The following is a 15,487-nucleotide window of genomic DNA, read 5'->3' as shown; positions in this document are numbered from 1 at the left end:
GGCTTCCTCCAGGACCCAGCCCCCGGAGTCCTGTGAACATGGCACAGTCTCAGCGCGCTCCGGGCTGGCAGGGTCCTGGAGAAAAGCGCCCCAAGACATGTGCAACCCGCAGGCCAGCCCTCCATCAGCACAGGAACACGATGGTGCCCTCTCTGCTCTTCCACCCCACTCGGACGGGCCGTGAGGCTTCTCGCCGGCTGACCCGCACCAGGCGCGCAGCCGGCTGGGAAGGGAGACAGATGTCTTAGCAACAGAAGCACGTGCCGGCATGGTTTCCATTAGCTAACGAGGCAAAGAGGCGACTCTGCGGGTGGCCGCGGTGCAATGTAGTGGCTCGGGATGGTAGAAGGGTCTCCTGCTAGGGGGGCTGGCATTAAAGGAACCGTGACTGAACCCCGCCGGCGGTGAGGCCCGTCGCTGGCAGCTCAGAGCCTCCCGCGTTTTTGAGGCAGCAAGGAGAGGCGAAGGGAGCCTCGCGTCAAGACAACGTGCACTTCACCGGGGACCTTGCAGGGCCTGCACAACCCCTGCCTGGGAGACCAGGGGGCTGGTGTAGATGGAGAGGCTTGAGCGGTACCCTAATGGCACCGGTCTCCCCTCTGCAGAGAGGCAGGATGTGGGGGTTGTGTTTCTCCATGCAGCCAGGGAGGGGGCAAGGAACGGCCCTGCTACTTGAACCATGCAATGGCTCCATTAACACAACGCACTGCAATGTCCAGCTCGCGGGGAGAGAGGAGCAAAGACCAAGCTTAGCCATTCTTCTTAGCATTGGCATGGCCTGGTCCCCATCCCCAGACTGAGCTGCAGCCCAGGCTGGGGCTGGGGCTGGGCTGGGCCAATGCTCCTGCTGCACCCACCCCACAGGGTCCTGGCTGGAGGGTCTTGCCCCGGCGCTCAGGGCCACGAACGAGCTGCTGGGCTCTGTGACTGGCCTGGCCGCGGCCTGGTGGACATCGAGGGTCCTAAATCCTTTCACGCTCTGCGAGGCGGCTGACAGCAGCCCCGTATTTATGCCGCGGGGCTGGAGTTATGGCGTTTATCAGTGCGGGCAAAGCAGCTGATATATCTCTGCATATATATCCAGCCGGGGGAGGCAAGTTATCTCACGAGGGGGGAGAGCAGCCGTAACTCACCCAGCCGCCGTGACAGACCGGTGCAGGGACGGCGCGCTGCGGCACCGGCACACACCCGGCCCGCTCCCCCGCTGCAGTGGGACGGGGAGCCCAGGGCAAGGGTGGTGTCACTGGTGGGCACCGAGTCCTGGAGCCACGGGGATGGCGGGGAGATATGGAGTCGCATCCAGCCCGAGGCAGGATCAGCCCTGTCCAAACCAGCCCGGACAAACCCTGCGTCCAACTTTGGGGCCACATGACAGTCACCCCCAACACAGCCCCTGGCATCACCCCTGTCCCGGGGATATAGGGGGGCCGCAGCCAGCCACCAACGTCCTGCTGCTGCCAGGGGGGTCACGGGCGCTGCAGAGAGCCCAGGCCAGTGCTGTGCCCCTGCTGCAGAGGGAGGCAAAACCCCCCAGTGCGACCAGTGTGAGCAGGGGGAAATCCCTCCTGCCCCAGTGCAGTGGGGCTGTGCCTGAGCACAGGGGCAAGACCCTCCAGCCTGCACCCTGCAGGGTGGGTGCCAGCAGGAGCACTGGCACAGCCCAGCCCCATCCCCAGCCTGGGCTGCAGCACCCACCACCTCGGGGGGAGGCTTAAAACCCCCCGACACATGAAGCAACCAGCAAAGCCCAGAAACCTGGGACACCCCCACAGAGCACGGGCATCGCTGCACCTAGACCCTCCTCACCAGCACCCATCTCCCCTCTCCTTGAGCCCCTCCGCGTGCTGGCGACTCCTCGTTGATTTAATTGCTTGGCGGAGGTGTGAGTGCGGGGGGTGGCAGGGGGGAAGAGGGGCCAGGGGCTATTTTTAAAGCGCTTGTGGACAAGCCAGGTCTGGGCTGGCCGCCAGGCATTGATCGGGTCCCGCAGCCCCCCGCTCCCAGCGCGCGGCAATATCCATCTCGCCCATTACTGCACATGATGTAATTACTTTGGCAATTAATCAATTAGCCAGTTACCAGCAATGGCTCTCTGGGTGTCACCGCATGCGGGCAGGGGAGACACACCGCTCCCGGGACTGGCCAGAGACCAAGGCTGGACGTCCAAGCACCCACTGGCTGGAGCCGGGGGGGAGCCCTGGGCTTCCTGCCCCGCCAGCTCTGCATGACTGCAGGCCAGACCCTGTGCCTCAGTTTCCCCAGCGGGATGCAGGGTTGATGGAGCTGGAAGCGAAGCTCCTTGGCAGCCGGGAACCGGATGGGATAGGTGCCTCCCCTACCCCATGCCAGGGGCATTGCCTATGCAGACCAGCCAGGGAGCATGAGAGCCAGGGGTCTCGGCAGGGCACGCAGGGGTGGGCTTGCTCCCCTTAAAAGACAGAGGGAGGAGGAAAGAGCAAAAGTCGGGGGCCCAGTGCAGAGGGCACCCCCCTGCGTGCCAGCTGGAAAGCAGGGCACCAGGTACACGCAGGCTTGGGGCACTGCTACAGAGACCCAGGGAGCAGGACGTGGCCTGGCAGGTGCCACGAATCCCCTCCCCAGGTCCCACTCGAGTCTCAGGTAAGACCCCTTGCTCCGCTCGGGACCCGGGAGCAGAGAGGCGCCTCGGCTGCCTCCAACTCAGCAGAAAAGCAGCCCTGCCCGCCCCACCGAGCTGCTAACGGAGAGGCATTAAACACAGCTGGCGAGGAGCGCTGACAAAGGCTGAGGAAAGCACCTTTCCCTCCCCGAGGACAGCTTAACCCACATCCGCCTCCACCCGCTCCGGCAGCGCCTGCTTCAGCAGTTCCAGCAGAAACCCCCCACCCAGGCCTGGGGAGCGCTCCCCACGTGCCCTGCTGGATGGGGTCGAGCCAGCTCTGCCCGGGGGAGTTATAGGGGCCAAGCTGCAGCAGGGCAGCGGTGGGCTCTGCTGGCTCCGGAGACCGAGGTGAGGAGCTCTTTTTGGCCACGGATTCACTTGGCAGGGGATCAGGCAGGTGGAGAGAGCCCAGCAAGCCACATGGAGGAAGGGAGAAGCCCCACGAGGTGCCAAGAGCAGGTGGGTGCCCGGGGGCAGAGACAGACCCCAGGCAGCATCTGATGCATCGAAGATGGGACCCACTCCTCCGCTCCCAGCCCCCTCGGCTGTGACGTGCTCCCCTCTCGCTCGGGACCGTGAGCGCCAGGGAGCAAGATGCCGTACCCTCCTTCCCCCCTGGCAATGTGGTGCTCCGGCACACATGGCAAGGACCGTGCACGCACCCTGAGCAAACGTGCCATGCCCGGGGGTGAGGCCTGGGGGCAGGCGGTGCCGCTCCACGGGGGCTCCCCTCCAGGCCTTCGTGCAACGAGCACATGCTCGTTAGCCCAGCCAGGCCACAGCTACCCAGCTCTGGCAGATGGCAGCAGGGCTCATCTCTTTCCTCTTCAACTCAACCTAGGGGGGCCCGGGGAGCTTCCGGTCCCATACAGTCCCGCGGCCTTTTATTAGCTTGAGCGCTGAATAATTCATCGGTGCAGCACGGGGCTCATTAGAGGGAAAGATGCTTCCGTCACCGAGTTTGGGCTCCGCTTACTCAGGTCAAAACTTTGGTCTGCCTGCACGGTGTGCCCTCCCTGCCCCTGCTCCCCATTTCCACCTGGCTCAGCCTCTCCCCGCAAGGTCTCGGAGGGCCGGCCGGATGGCCCAGCTTCCCGGCCACGCAAACAGCCCCGAGCTGTCTTTGCCAAGGTGCAGCCCAATTCCCCACGCTATCATCAGTGCAGCCTTTGTGCACCGTGCCTGCCTGGTCTCACTAGTGCCCTGGGGCAGCTGAGAAAAGTCAGGCTCGGATGCTCAGGCCACCCCAGCCCCGTGTGTGTATCGGTGCCCTTCTTTTATGGAGATGGTGAGGACTGGTCTCGCCCAGCTGGGACGAGTTAGGGGCTGGCCGGCCCCGCGCTCACCTTGCCCCTGCATCTAGCACCCCGGGCTGCTGCGGCCCCTCCTCGGAGATGGATCCAGCATGGCTCGGTCATGCCCCGTGGAGTAGGCGTTTGCTGGAGAGACGGGGTGGGACGGGCATCGTGGCCGGCAGCGCGGTTCAAATGCCCTGCCCCTGGTCCCAGCCTAGACAGCTACACAGGATGGGACCTGGACGCACATGGGACTCCCCAGGGACGCAACGGAAACCCACGGGAGTTGGTTTAGAGTCAAAGGGGGAAAGGAAGCAACCGATCCCCGCACCCAGGCAGGGCCGTTCGGCACCTTCTCTAGGCCCGTATATAGAATCCCCCTAAAACCCACCCGAGACTGGGGATGGGGGAGACGCCAGTCCCACAGTCTGCCAATCCCACTGGCTTCGAGACAGCCCCAGTCCAAGCTGCTTCTAGAGCCAGGAAGAAAAAAACAAAAAAAACCGGGCGGCTGCCAACTGCCGGCAGAGCAGCCAGGCTTGCAACGTGCCTGCAGCAGGCGCCGCATCGGGGGCGTTTGCACGTGCTCGCGTGCACCCTACACCCTCCCTGCCCCAAAGCCCACCTCGCCGGGACGTCCTCTGCACTGCCGTGCCCATCGTTCTTCACCCCGGGGCATGCCGGGAGCTCGGGGGGAGGCGACGCTGGGGACACGGAGGCTGCGAAGGTATTCGAACAAGCCTGCTACGGGCATCGAGAACTGGGGATGGGGCGGGCATGGCAATAGCAGAAGGGCGATAGATCGGCCGGGTCCAGGCAGAGGGTCAGCTGCACTGCAAGGCTGTACCGGCCCGGGGGGACACCGGAGACTGTCTCGGGTTGCTTCCTTTCAGGCCTTCCCCACCCAAATCCCAGCCTTTCCCTTTAGAGGGCTGGGGAGATTCGCACAGCCACCAGCCAGACCCGAATGCAACTGATTTACACCAGCAAAGCAACCAGGGCCAAGTTTCCCCACCCCACCCCTGGGCTCTCACTGCAGAATGCGACTTAGCATGGCCATGGGCAAAGGTGCATGCCTGCCACAGGGGCTGGAGGCGAGAAGCACGACCCCGAGCACGAGCTCCCGCTCCACCGCAAGCCAAGTTCATGCGGGGGCCACGCCACAGGCGACCCACTGCTGCAAAGAAGACACGGCCCCGCTTGCAGACACAGCTGGGCTCCAGCCGGCATGCAAAGCTCCTGGGCAATGCTGGCTCGGCCGTGCCGCGGCACCTGGGCCAGGCTGGCTTTGTGCACAGGCGAGGAGGGCATCAACGGGGATCTGGCCCCAGGCCTCCCACCCCCAGGGTACGAATGCAGCCACAGCTTCGGGACGCCAGCAGACAGAGGCTCGCTGGCAGGAAATCTGCACTCTCCGAGCCACCCCAGCAGCTTGCTGCCCTCCCCCAGGAACTGCCGGCTTTGACGCGGGGAGGGTGGCAGGGGACATCCCCGGGGGCTGCTCTGGGGTCGGGGCTGAGCTTGCCACGTCTTAGAGGCAGGGTGTTTTGGGCTGCGGAGAGTGGCCCGGAAGATCCCGGCGTCGGTATGCGCAGCACGCACAGCAGCACTCGTAAGCGAGGGGCCGGGGCGCCACCAGCCTCGTCGTTTAAAATGCAAGCGCTAACGAGCGGCCGGGAGTTAACAAGCCCGTGAATCATAAAAGGGGACTAGCGCCGCCGCAGACGCCACGTTCCAATTGAACCACGACAGAGGAAGGGAGGGGGGTGGGAAAAAAAAAGCCCAGAAAAAAGCCAAATTAACCCCGGGAATAAAAATACCAACAGATGTACGAGCTCCCAAGCAGGGGCAGGCAGACGCGGTGCCTCGTTCGCCATGCTAATTGGCATGTTACCTGCCTTTTAGTCCGTAATTAATGTATACAACTTGATTAGCAAGCCTCCGATCAAGGAGGACTCCCGGAGGGGAGCTGGAGGGAGGGGAAGGGAGGGAACGGAGCTGCTCCCATGGGGACGCAGGTGGGCGGCTGCTCTCTCCCTGGTGCAAGGACGGGAAGCATCCTCCCGGCCCCCTTTTCTGGGGTCCCGGGGGCTCGCTGCTTGGACGATGCAGTCAGCGGGGGCACCCAGCTGGGTCCCCCCAGCTCTGGAGCAGCTGGCGGGGCACGCTCTGCAATTGCCCCAGCTGCCCCCACAACAGCCCCACCCTGGTAACCGTCCAGGCTGGCGGCTGAAAACATGGATGGAGAGACACGGGGGCATTTCTCCGTGCTGGGGCAGGAAGGCTGAAGCCACGGATGGAAAGAGATGGGGCATTTCTCCGTGCTGGGGGCAGGAAGGCTGAAGCCACGGATGGAACGAGGAGGCGGCATTTCTCCGTGCCCACCTCCGTCCGGAGCAGAGGACGGGTTACCGCGGCATCACCCCAATTCCTGCCCTGACCAGGGAAACCCCACACCTTCGCTTCTGCAGGACCTGGGACCCGACCCCCACCTTGGCTGGACTGGAGAAGGCAAAGCCACGGGGCTCAGGCCCGTGGTGCCGGCCACGTCAACACCGACGTCCGCCAAGCCGGAGGACTGTCCCTCCTGGACCAGCCGAGCTCCAAACCCCGGCTCACGGCACGCTTCCTTGGGGTCTCCAGTGCATGGTCAGCCCGTGGCCTCCGTGCTCGCACGTGGGGCTGGAGCAGGGGGAGACCCACGTCAGCCACACCACGCCACGAGGTGGATTCTTGGCCCCACGGCTGGAAACGGCGTCGAGCCCAAGCCAACCTTGCCGCCAATGCCAACACCATTGTGCCGACGGCTTTCCCCTAACCAAGCTGGGACCCTGCCACGCCGGCATCTCCGTGGCGAGCGGAGGAACCACGTCTGTGCTGTACCGCCAGCCCGCGACTGTATTTTTAACCGGCAGAACTTTTTCCGAGGGACGTCGAATCTCCGATCCGGGCGACAGCGAGGCGGTTTCCACGGCAACGGGGATTAAATATAACTTCCCGCCGGCGAGCTCCCCCCCAGAGCCATCCATTACCGGGCCGCCGAGACCGTCCTCCCTTCGCGCCAAATTACCCGGCTCGGAGCCGCCGCGGAGGAGGACGGATATATTTAACCGCCATGCCCTGGGATGGGCCGGCGGGGAAAGCATTAGCCCCGCGCGGACGAGAGGGGGAAAAGGGGGACGAGCGTCACGTCAAGAGCAAGGGGGCGAGGAGCCCACGCGGGTTTGGCATGGCCGGGCAGCTCGCAGGGACTCGGGGGACCGGTGGGCGCCAACCTTGGTTTCTCACACTGTGACGGGCAGGATCTCGTCGTGACGGGCCAGGAAACGTCCCGCGTCACCCCGTAGCCTGGGCCAGCCCCGGCCAGCTCAGAGCAGCTCGGCCGCTCGCCTCGGCCCATCCACAGCCGCGACCCCGGCTCTTATAGGGCCGGGGAAGGGGCATTGTTGCTACCATGCGCCGGCTTGGAGGGCAGGGGAAGATCCCAGGAGCTTGATGGTAGTTTCACAAAGTTTGTCTGGGACTGATCCTGCCCTGGGGCTTGGACTGGATGCGACCCCCTCAGCTCCCTGCCGTGGCTCGAGGGTGAGCGGGCGCAGAGCAGCACCATGCAATGGAAACGTGCTTGGGATCACTCGCTTGCAACAAGCTAAAAGGTCACGGCAGTCCCGCTAACAGAGTTAATTAAGGGAGTACCCACGGGCCATGCGGCTGGGTAACGAAGAGCCCTGGGACACGCCAGGGCCAGAAGAAACCGGCAATGAAGGGCTCGTGCCCCCTTCCCTCTCGTGAGCGTGGTCAGAGCTGCCACGGAGCGCGCCGACCCCCTGCCCCGACCACGGGGAACCCTACAACCCGCTCCCGGGCTGGCCGCGGGGACAAGGACAGGGCAATCTCCAGGGCACGGCAGGCCTCTGCTCCCGCCTCGTGCTGCTGACTCTGACGCGAGTTGATTATAAATAAGACGACGTGATTATTTATACCCGTGCATGCAGCCGCCCACGGGGCGAGGGCCCGCTCAACGCCCGCCTGCCTGGGCGGGGACATGCCCGTGCAGGGATGGGCCCCGGGTGCCGCCGGCCAGGTGTTACAGCACGTTGCTCCACGTGGCTCCACGGGGGCCCTATAGAGATCAGCACAGCTCCACCGCTCCAGAGACCCTGGCCCACGCTGGGGGACACAGTATTGCCTACCCGGCACGTCTGAAACCAAGCACCCAAGCTGCAGCCCCGTCACCAGGAGGTCCACCTGCCTTCAGGCTGCACGCGGGCCGGAGCGCACCCCAAAACCCCGGGCAGGGAGAGGAAGAGGAAGGCAATGGAAAGCAACAGGGCAGCATACACCGCTGCACGGGCCCCGACACCGAGAGCGAGGCGACGGCTGCGAGACCCCAGCCCGGGCACGGCCGCTTGCCGGAGCCTGGCTGCTCCGTGCGGGATCTATTTATATGCTTATTGAATTTTTCATAACCGAGTTGTGAACGATCCGTGTTCAGGGTCATTCTTTATACACGGTTATCGCCATAGAAACAGGGACAAGAGATAAACAGAGTCCCACATTGTCTCCCATTGACGGAGCCGCGAGCGCCGCGCCAGGGAAAAACGCGAAGGCTAGCGGGATGCCACCTGCGCCGCAGGCAGGTGCCCGGGACGCGGCAGCTGCTGGTGGAGGAAAGGGGAGGACGGAGACCCTGTGCGGACCCAGGAGGATCCCTGCATGTCGAGGGCCAGAGCCCTGCCGCGCTAGCTCGGCTCAAGGCTCCCGTTTCACCTCCGGCCTGGAGGAGCGTTGCTGCATGTCCGCTCTTCCTGTAAGGCCTGCACAAAACAAGCTGCCCCCTGCCACCCGCGGGGAGCACAGACCCTCGCCCCTCTTGCACGGGCAGCTTCGTACCCACCCCCCGGCCCTGCTGGGATCAGGCTGCCGGCAGTGCGCGACACAGATCTGCCATCCTCTGGGCCTTGCCCCCCCCAAGGCCAAGGCTTTTAGACCCCATTTGAGTGGTGCTTGGGGGAGGGGGGAGCTGGGGTGCAGGGTGAGAGCCAGGGCAGAGGGCAGGAGACCCCCACACCCCTTTTAGGGGCTTATAAGAGGCAGGCAGGCGGCCGCTACACTCTGCATGGTGGACCCGAGCCAGCACAGCGGCCACCCCCGGGAACCCCCCAGCCTGGGACACCGGTTCCACCGCGAGCTTGCACCATGAAGATGGCCCCGAGCTGGGGACACGGCAGATAAGGGCAGGGAGGACTCTGCCAGGAGCTGCCACAGAGCCCGGCTGGTGGGGACACGGCCCAAGCCCCTCTTGGCCTCACACTGTCCCCGAGCAGCAAGGAGAGACCGATTTTGGCCCCAGGTGGGGAGGTTGGTGGGAGACGCACAAGCATGACGCCAAGCCCGAGGATGCCACTGGCAGTCAGCCGTTTTGCCTTCCCCCTGCATCGCGACTCGAGGGCTTGGCGGCAAGTACTACATGGGAGCTCCCGGGGGGCCGAACCCGCACCCCGGCTGCGGTCCCTGGACTGATCCGGTGCCCGGCAAAGGGGCTGCTCCCACTCCCGCCTGGCCCAGCGCAAGCCCAGCTCACCTGCGAGCAGGAAGGTGATAAGGCAGGTTTCCTTTGGCATGTAGAGCTTGAGGCGTGAGCCGCTGAAGACGTACTCCACCACCGCCTCGGAGCGCCCGGCCCGCTGCAGGAAGGGCAGGAACTGCTTGGCCTTCTGGGTGTCCTGCGGAGGGACAGGAGAGGGGACGTAAGCCAGCCATGTCGGCCTCTTCGGACCTGGAGCACCCACGGCCCCACCACCCCCATCCGAATCCAGCACAGGAGCATGTCCTCAGCACAGCCCCCGCCACAGCCAGGCTGCCCCGAGGCCCGATCCGTGGGGCCAGGGTGCAGCAAGGACATGTCTGGGGTGGGGGTGAGGCTAGCAATGCACCCCTTTTAGCCTGGGGTCTGCATCACCTGCCCCGAGGTCACCTCTCACTTGCTGGGGGGATGAAACAGCAAGCATCACCCCTGAGCTGCCCAGTCCTCCGCCCTGGGCACTTCACAGGCGGTGGCTTGAAGCCCCAGCGGGTGGCAGGACAACGGGGTATTTCTGAGCTGGGGAGCAACTTCCCAGGCCACGTGTTGGGGGGGTTTCACCTCCCCCAAGGATACTGGTGCTGCAGCCCCAGATGGGCATGGGCTGGGCTGTGCCAATGCGCCACTGGCACCAACCACGCAGGGTCCTGGCTGGAGGGTCCAGCCTCCCAACCTGCCCCGCTCCCGTCTACCAGGGAGACCCATCCGGCTCGATGCAGCGATTGTGTAGGACGATAAGTACGTGTGTGTTCACTAATGGGAATTCTCCAAACCCCGACCGGCCTCCAGAGGCTGGGGCTGGCGACGAGGAAGGGAACGAAGTTTGCAAAGCCAGTGCCCAGCACCGGCCCCAGCATTGCCGTCTCCTCCCACTCGGACCCCTGGCAGCACACAGCGTCGGCCTGTTTTGGTGCAGAGGCCTCCGGCGCCGGCGTCAACTGGCGCCTGCGGGGAGCGAGGAAGGACAGCCTTTCCGGGCTCCTGATTTATTTCACCGGGGAAAAAAAGCAGCTCCTAAAATAAAATGCAGGCAGGTGGCTTTTTATTTCATGGTGGCCTTAATTTAGAAAAAACAACTGCAAGCAAAAGGCACGCAGGAGCTCACCGGAGCCGAATAAGCTTCCTCCCCTCCAGGTGCAGCCTGGTTCTGTGGGGCTGAACAGGGGAGCCTGGCATGACCACCAAGGCCGCGGCGGGTACAGGAGCGAGCGCTAGCTTGGGGTTGGCCGACCCGTGGGACGGAGGGAAAGGAGGGGGCTCATGAATCCCAACAGGGGGGATTTTCATGCTTCGGTTCAGGCTTATTGGGTCTACCGGGGAGATGAGCTGAGGCAGGGAGAGGTAAAAGCACCTGCCAGACCCTGCAGCAGCAAAGCAAGCAGCGCAGCTGGGAGGTCCGTGCCCAAACCCCGTCCCCTGGCTGTGAGCGTTGCAAAGCTGCGGGGCAAGGCTTGACCTCTGCACCGTGCGGGGCACAAGTCCCAGTGACTCCATGGGACCTGCCTCCCTTGGGTGCTGAAAGATCACAAGGTCTGGGCCTGGGGGGGGATGAAGCCTCCATCCACTTCCCTCTGGTAACCAACCTGCCAGCGTCCCCCAGCTGCAGGCTCCAGCCCCTTTGCCAGACAGACGGGCAGGGGTAACACCCCGAAAAGGTGCCCAGTGCCGAGAGCCACCTGCAACCCCCCGAACACGTGGCTCTGGGCGGCAGGGAGGAGAGCACGCATAGTTGGCCCGGGACCGCGGGGATTCCCGGCTCTCACGCCTGCCGGCCCCCTGAGAACGTGCCCGGGAACGACGCTAACAGATGTGCAGCCTAGAAGCCAAACACAACACACGTAACCGCAGTCTGCAAGCCATGGGGAACAGGGGAGAAAAAAAAAATCATTACCCAACTATTAACCACTTAGGTCTAACATATGCAAATCTACCAACGGGAGCTGCTAATGAAGGCTACTAATTAGCGGTAATCACCACGCAGTCACGATTTGATTAACTTCCAAAAAAAATAAAACAAAACCCCAAGCCGGCAAGGAGCCCACTGCGGGCTGAACTTCCCCGATACCTCCCGCCGCCCCGCGCAAGCGGCAAAGCTCCAAAACTTCCCGGCTGTGCCGCGCAGAGAGAGGGAAGCCGTCGTGGAGCCGGGACGAGACCGCCGGGCCGTGCTGCCTGCTGCTAGCAGCACCACAGCCCAGGCAGAAGCCCTCCGAGAGCAACCTGCACGCCCCGTGTTTACAAACCGAGCAGCCTCCGTGCACGGACCAGAGGTGCAGGAGCCGAGCGAGCGGCAGGGTTTGCCTGGGAAGCTGCCACGGTCAGCGGGTGCCTGACACCCGTATCAGAAGACGGCTCGCTTGCGGTGGGCTTATTTATCCCCGGTTCCATGCTAGCAAGGGAGCAGCACGGCTTGTCCATCGGCAGGGGCAGACGGTCCGTGCATCCCTCGGGTGCTGACAGAGGCGTGGGTGCATTTGATCTCCGCAGACACAAGGGGAGTCAGGGCTCGGCCGGCTGGCATCTGCAGACTGGTCCTTCCCGGGGCCCGCTGGACACCAGCTCTGAGCCAGAGCGGGGATGGAGGGGGTTAAAGAGGCAGGAAGGAAGTGCATCCCCCTCCTGCCCGACCTGGGCAGTTTGAGGGACTCACCGGCTGGACCGTGCACCTCCCAAAGCAGAGGGAAGTAAAGCAGGTACGGAGACGGGCAGCGAGGATGAGGAGCGCTATGGACAGGCTTCCCTAGGAGGAGAGACTCGCGAGGCCAGGCCCAGTCAGTCTAGGAGACGCTGGAGGGGGTACAGGACAAGGGTTTGCAACATCTCGGCTGCAGCCGGGAGTTACCGTGCCCACACAGAGCCCGCGGCACGGAGCCTCCAAAGGAGGAGCGGGCCCCGGCTTGGGTCCTAATGATCCTGGGTAGGAAGCGGCACCTGAGCTCCGATCCCACCCAGCCTTGCTGCACTTGAACTTGGCGCTGCGTGTCCCACTGCTCCGCGTCCAGCCCCTGCTGCCCCCCACTCTCCTTGGCTACTTTTCCTCTCCTTTCCTTTGGAGCAATGCTTCACAACCTTGGCAGACTCCAGGCCCCCCGCCTCGACAGATGCCAGGATCCCCCCAGAAATGGCCTGCTCCCTCCAAAGCCCACGGAGGCTGACGGCAGGTCACACGACGTCCCCCTCACCGGCACCCGGTCCCAGCCGCAGCCTGAATTGGTTGCCAACACGCGTCAGGGCAGAGGTGCCCCACTCCAGGGCACTGCGGGGGCTTGGCTTGCCAGCCCCCAGCCCACACCCATAAAGCTTGCCGGTGGTTTGTGCCCAGCGTGCCACGAGATCCTTTCAAGGTGCCACAGGCTGTGCAATATTAGCACCACGAGGCTTGCAATCACCTGCCCTGGACTCATGTCCGTAGCATCCTCCGTCCTGGCCTGTCCTTGGCAGCAGAACCGCCGACTGATTTTCCACGGTGAAAGCAGGAGTGAAAGCAAAGAGCTGGCGTCTGCTGAGGGGCGTCTGGAGTCTAGGGAGGGCTGCCGGGAACCCGAAGAGTTTGGGAACCGCTGGCCTAGGAGAGGCAGGAGTTGGATGCAGAGGGCGGGAGGGAGCGCTCACGTAGCCGGCTCGGCCATTCCTGGCTTGCACAGCCCCTGCACCAGCTGGCCAAGGCACCGGGTGCCCTGGCATCGAAACCAATGCACCGCCACTGCTAAGGCCCATCCTGGCCCGACTTCTCCCACCCTGTCAGCCCACGGTGCCATTACCCTCTGCCCGCTCCTCCCACCCCTCATCCCAACCAGCCCTGCGCAGAGCTGAGCCAAGGGGGCAGGTCTCAACCAGCCACGTGCACCCTCAGTATGATGCCCTCCCCACCTCCAACCCCACCGGCTCTAGACCCGGGCAGCGGGGCTGGGTGCAATACCAGGGCCATCGCTGTTCACAAATCCCCAGGGACAGATGCCCAGGGGCTGCCCTGACTCTGGAGCCCTCCATAAGGGCCCTTGGACACAAAATCACACACAAGGAGGGTTGGGAGAGAGCTCAGGAGGACGCATCTAGTCCAACCCCTGCTCCAAGCAGGACCAGCCCCAACTACATCATCCCAGCCAAGGCTTCATCGAGCCGGGTCTTAAACATCTCCTCAGGAGAAAGTCTTTCCTAATATCCAACCTCACCTTCCCTTGCTGCAGCTTGAGCCCATTCCTCCTTGTCCTGCCATCTGCCCCCACTGAGACCAGCCCAGCTCCATCCTCTTTGCAGCCCCCCTGCAGGGAGGTGAAGGCTGCTATTCAATCCCCCTCGGTCTTCCCTTCTGCAGATTAAATCAGCCCATTTCCCTCAGCCTCTCCTCACCAGTCCTGTCCCCCAGCCCCCAACCATTTCTGTTGCCCTTCACTGGACTCTCTCCAATGTGTCCGCATCCTTTCTGTCGTGGGGGGCCCACATCTGGGCACAGGACTCCAGATGTGGCCTCCCCAGTGCTGAAGAGAGGGGAAGAATCACGTTCCTCAATCTGCTGGCAACGCTCCTACCGATGCAGCCCAGGATGCCGGCAGCCTTCTTGGCACCAAGGGCACACTGCTGGCTCCTGGTAAGCTGCTTGTCCACCGTCACCCCCAGGTCCTTTTCTGCAGAGCTGCTGCCCAGCCCGTCACCCCCAGCCTGCCCCGGTGCAGGGGACTGCTTCGTCCCCAGTGCAGGACTTTGCACTTGTCCTTCTTGAATCTCATGAGCTTCCTTTTGGCCCAATCCTCCAACGTGTCTAGGTCACTGAATCCTAGGCCTACCCTCCAGCTTATCTACTACTGCCCCCAGCTTGGTGTTGTCTGCAAACTTGCGGAGGGTGCGCTCTATGCCATCTTCCTGATCATTAATGAAGATAGTGAACAAAACTGGCCCCAAGACCGACCCATGGGACACTCCACTTGATACCAGCTGCCAACCAGACATTAAGTCATTAAGCCCGATGACATCTCCCCTGCGGCCCAGGCACTGCTGGCATTCAGGCAGCCTCCATAACCAGAGCACAGACCAGGCAAGCCAGGCTCTGACCCCCATAAAGGCATGGCTACATGGCTTCACACACGTGCTGGTGGATGAAGCCCTCCCATGAAGGGTAACTTGCACCGGCTGCCTGACACCCGGTGCCCACGGCTCTCCACGTGGCATTGCAGGGCCCGGGTGCCACGGCTCTGAAGAACTGCATCCATGCAACCAGAAGGGCACCTGCAGCCTCCCTGCCTGGTGCCTCCCCTCTCCTCCCCCAGCTCCCAGCCTGGGCGGCTGTCATCCCCCGTTACTATTATTTTAACATTCCCTGCATTTAATTATCTGGGAATCGAAGGGAAATTATGCATGAATACAGTGAAGAGAAACAGCAGCGTAACGCAGCCCTTTCATGTGCGGCACTGCCGATTATGCAAAATTATTCAAGGACTTTCCACAAGGACGGGAGCGTCCGGCCGTCGCGCCGGCTCCCTCTCCCCCGTGTCTGGACGGCACAGCCCCGGTGGGATCCGGCTCCAATTTGTCCGACGCGCCTCCCGGTATCTGGGAAGCAGCTGCTGAGCACAGTACCGCGTCGACGGGCAGCCGCCGCCAGCGCGTGCTTGTCCCACGCCGTGGCCCGCTGGGAGCCAAGTGTGAGGGCTGGTGGGAGGGTTCCTGGTCCATCGCAACGTCAAGAGCCATCAGGAGTCCTTCATGCTCCCACTGGCTCCTGGAGAGATGGGAAACCTCGCTGGGAGCTGCCCTTGCGGCCGACGGACGAACGCCAGGCCCCTAACTGGGTGTCAGGTGCCACGGCGCTCCGGTGAATGGCATCCCTCTAGGCCCAGGATGCAGCCTGAGCACATCGAGTCGTTAGCCCCTGAACTGCAATTAAGGGAGATGAGAAGGGGAGAGAGCAGAGAGGAGGCTGGGAGGCGGGGGTGTTTGCAGAGCAGCTGCTGCCTCTTGGGGACGTGGGAG

At 63.5% G+C, this 15,487-nt stretch overlaps 1 protein-coding gene across 1 annotated transcript in view; it reads right to left on the bottom strand.

The window, feature by feature from the left end:
* The window catches only part of SND1 (staphylococcal nuclease and tudor domain containing 1), a 227,842-nt gene that overhangs the window by 43,314 nt on the left and 169,041 nt on the right, over window positions 1–15,487 (bottom strand). Inside the window, exon 15 of the mRNA XM_059725618.1 lies at window positions 9,521–9,662. Coding sequence (XP_059581601.1) covers window positions 9,521–9,662 — 142 coding nt within the window. The remainder of the gene's footprint in view (window positions 1–9,520; window positions 9,663–15,487) is intronic.

Source organism: Alligator mississippiensis, chromosome 4, assembly GCF_030867095.1.
Source record: "Alligator mississippiensis isolate rAllMis1 chromosome 4, rAllMis1, whole genome shotgun sequence".
Classification (NCBI taxonomy): Eukaryota; Metazoa; Chordata; order Crocodylia; family Alligatoridae; genus Alligator; species Alligator mississippiensis.
This window is presented reverse-complemented; position numbering and strand designations above follow the sequence as displayed.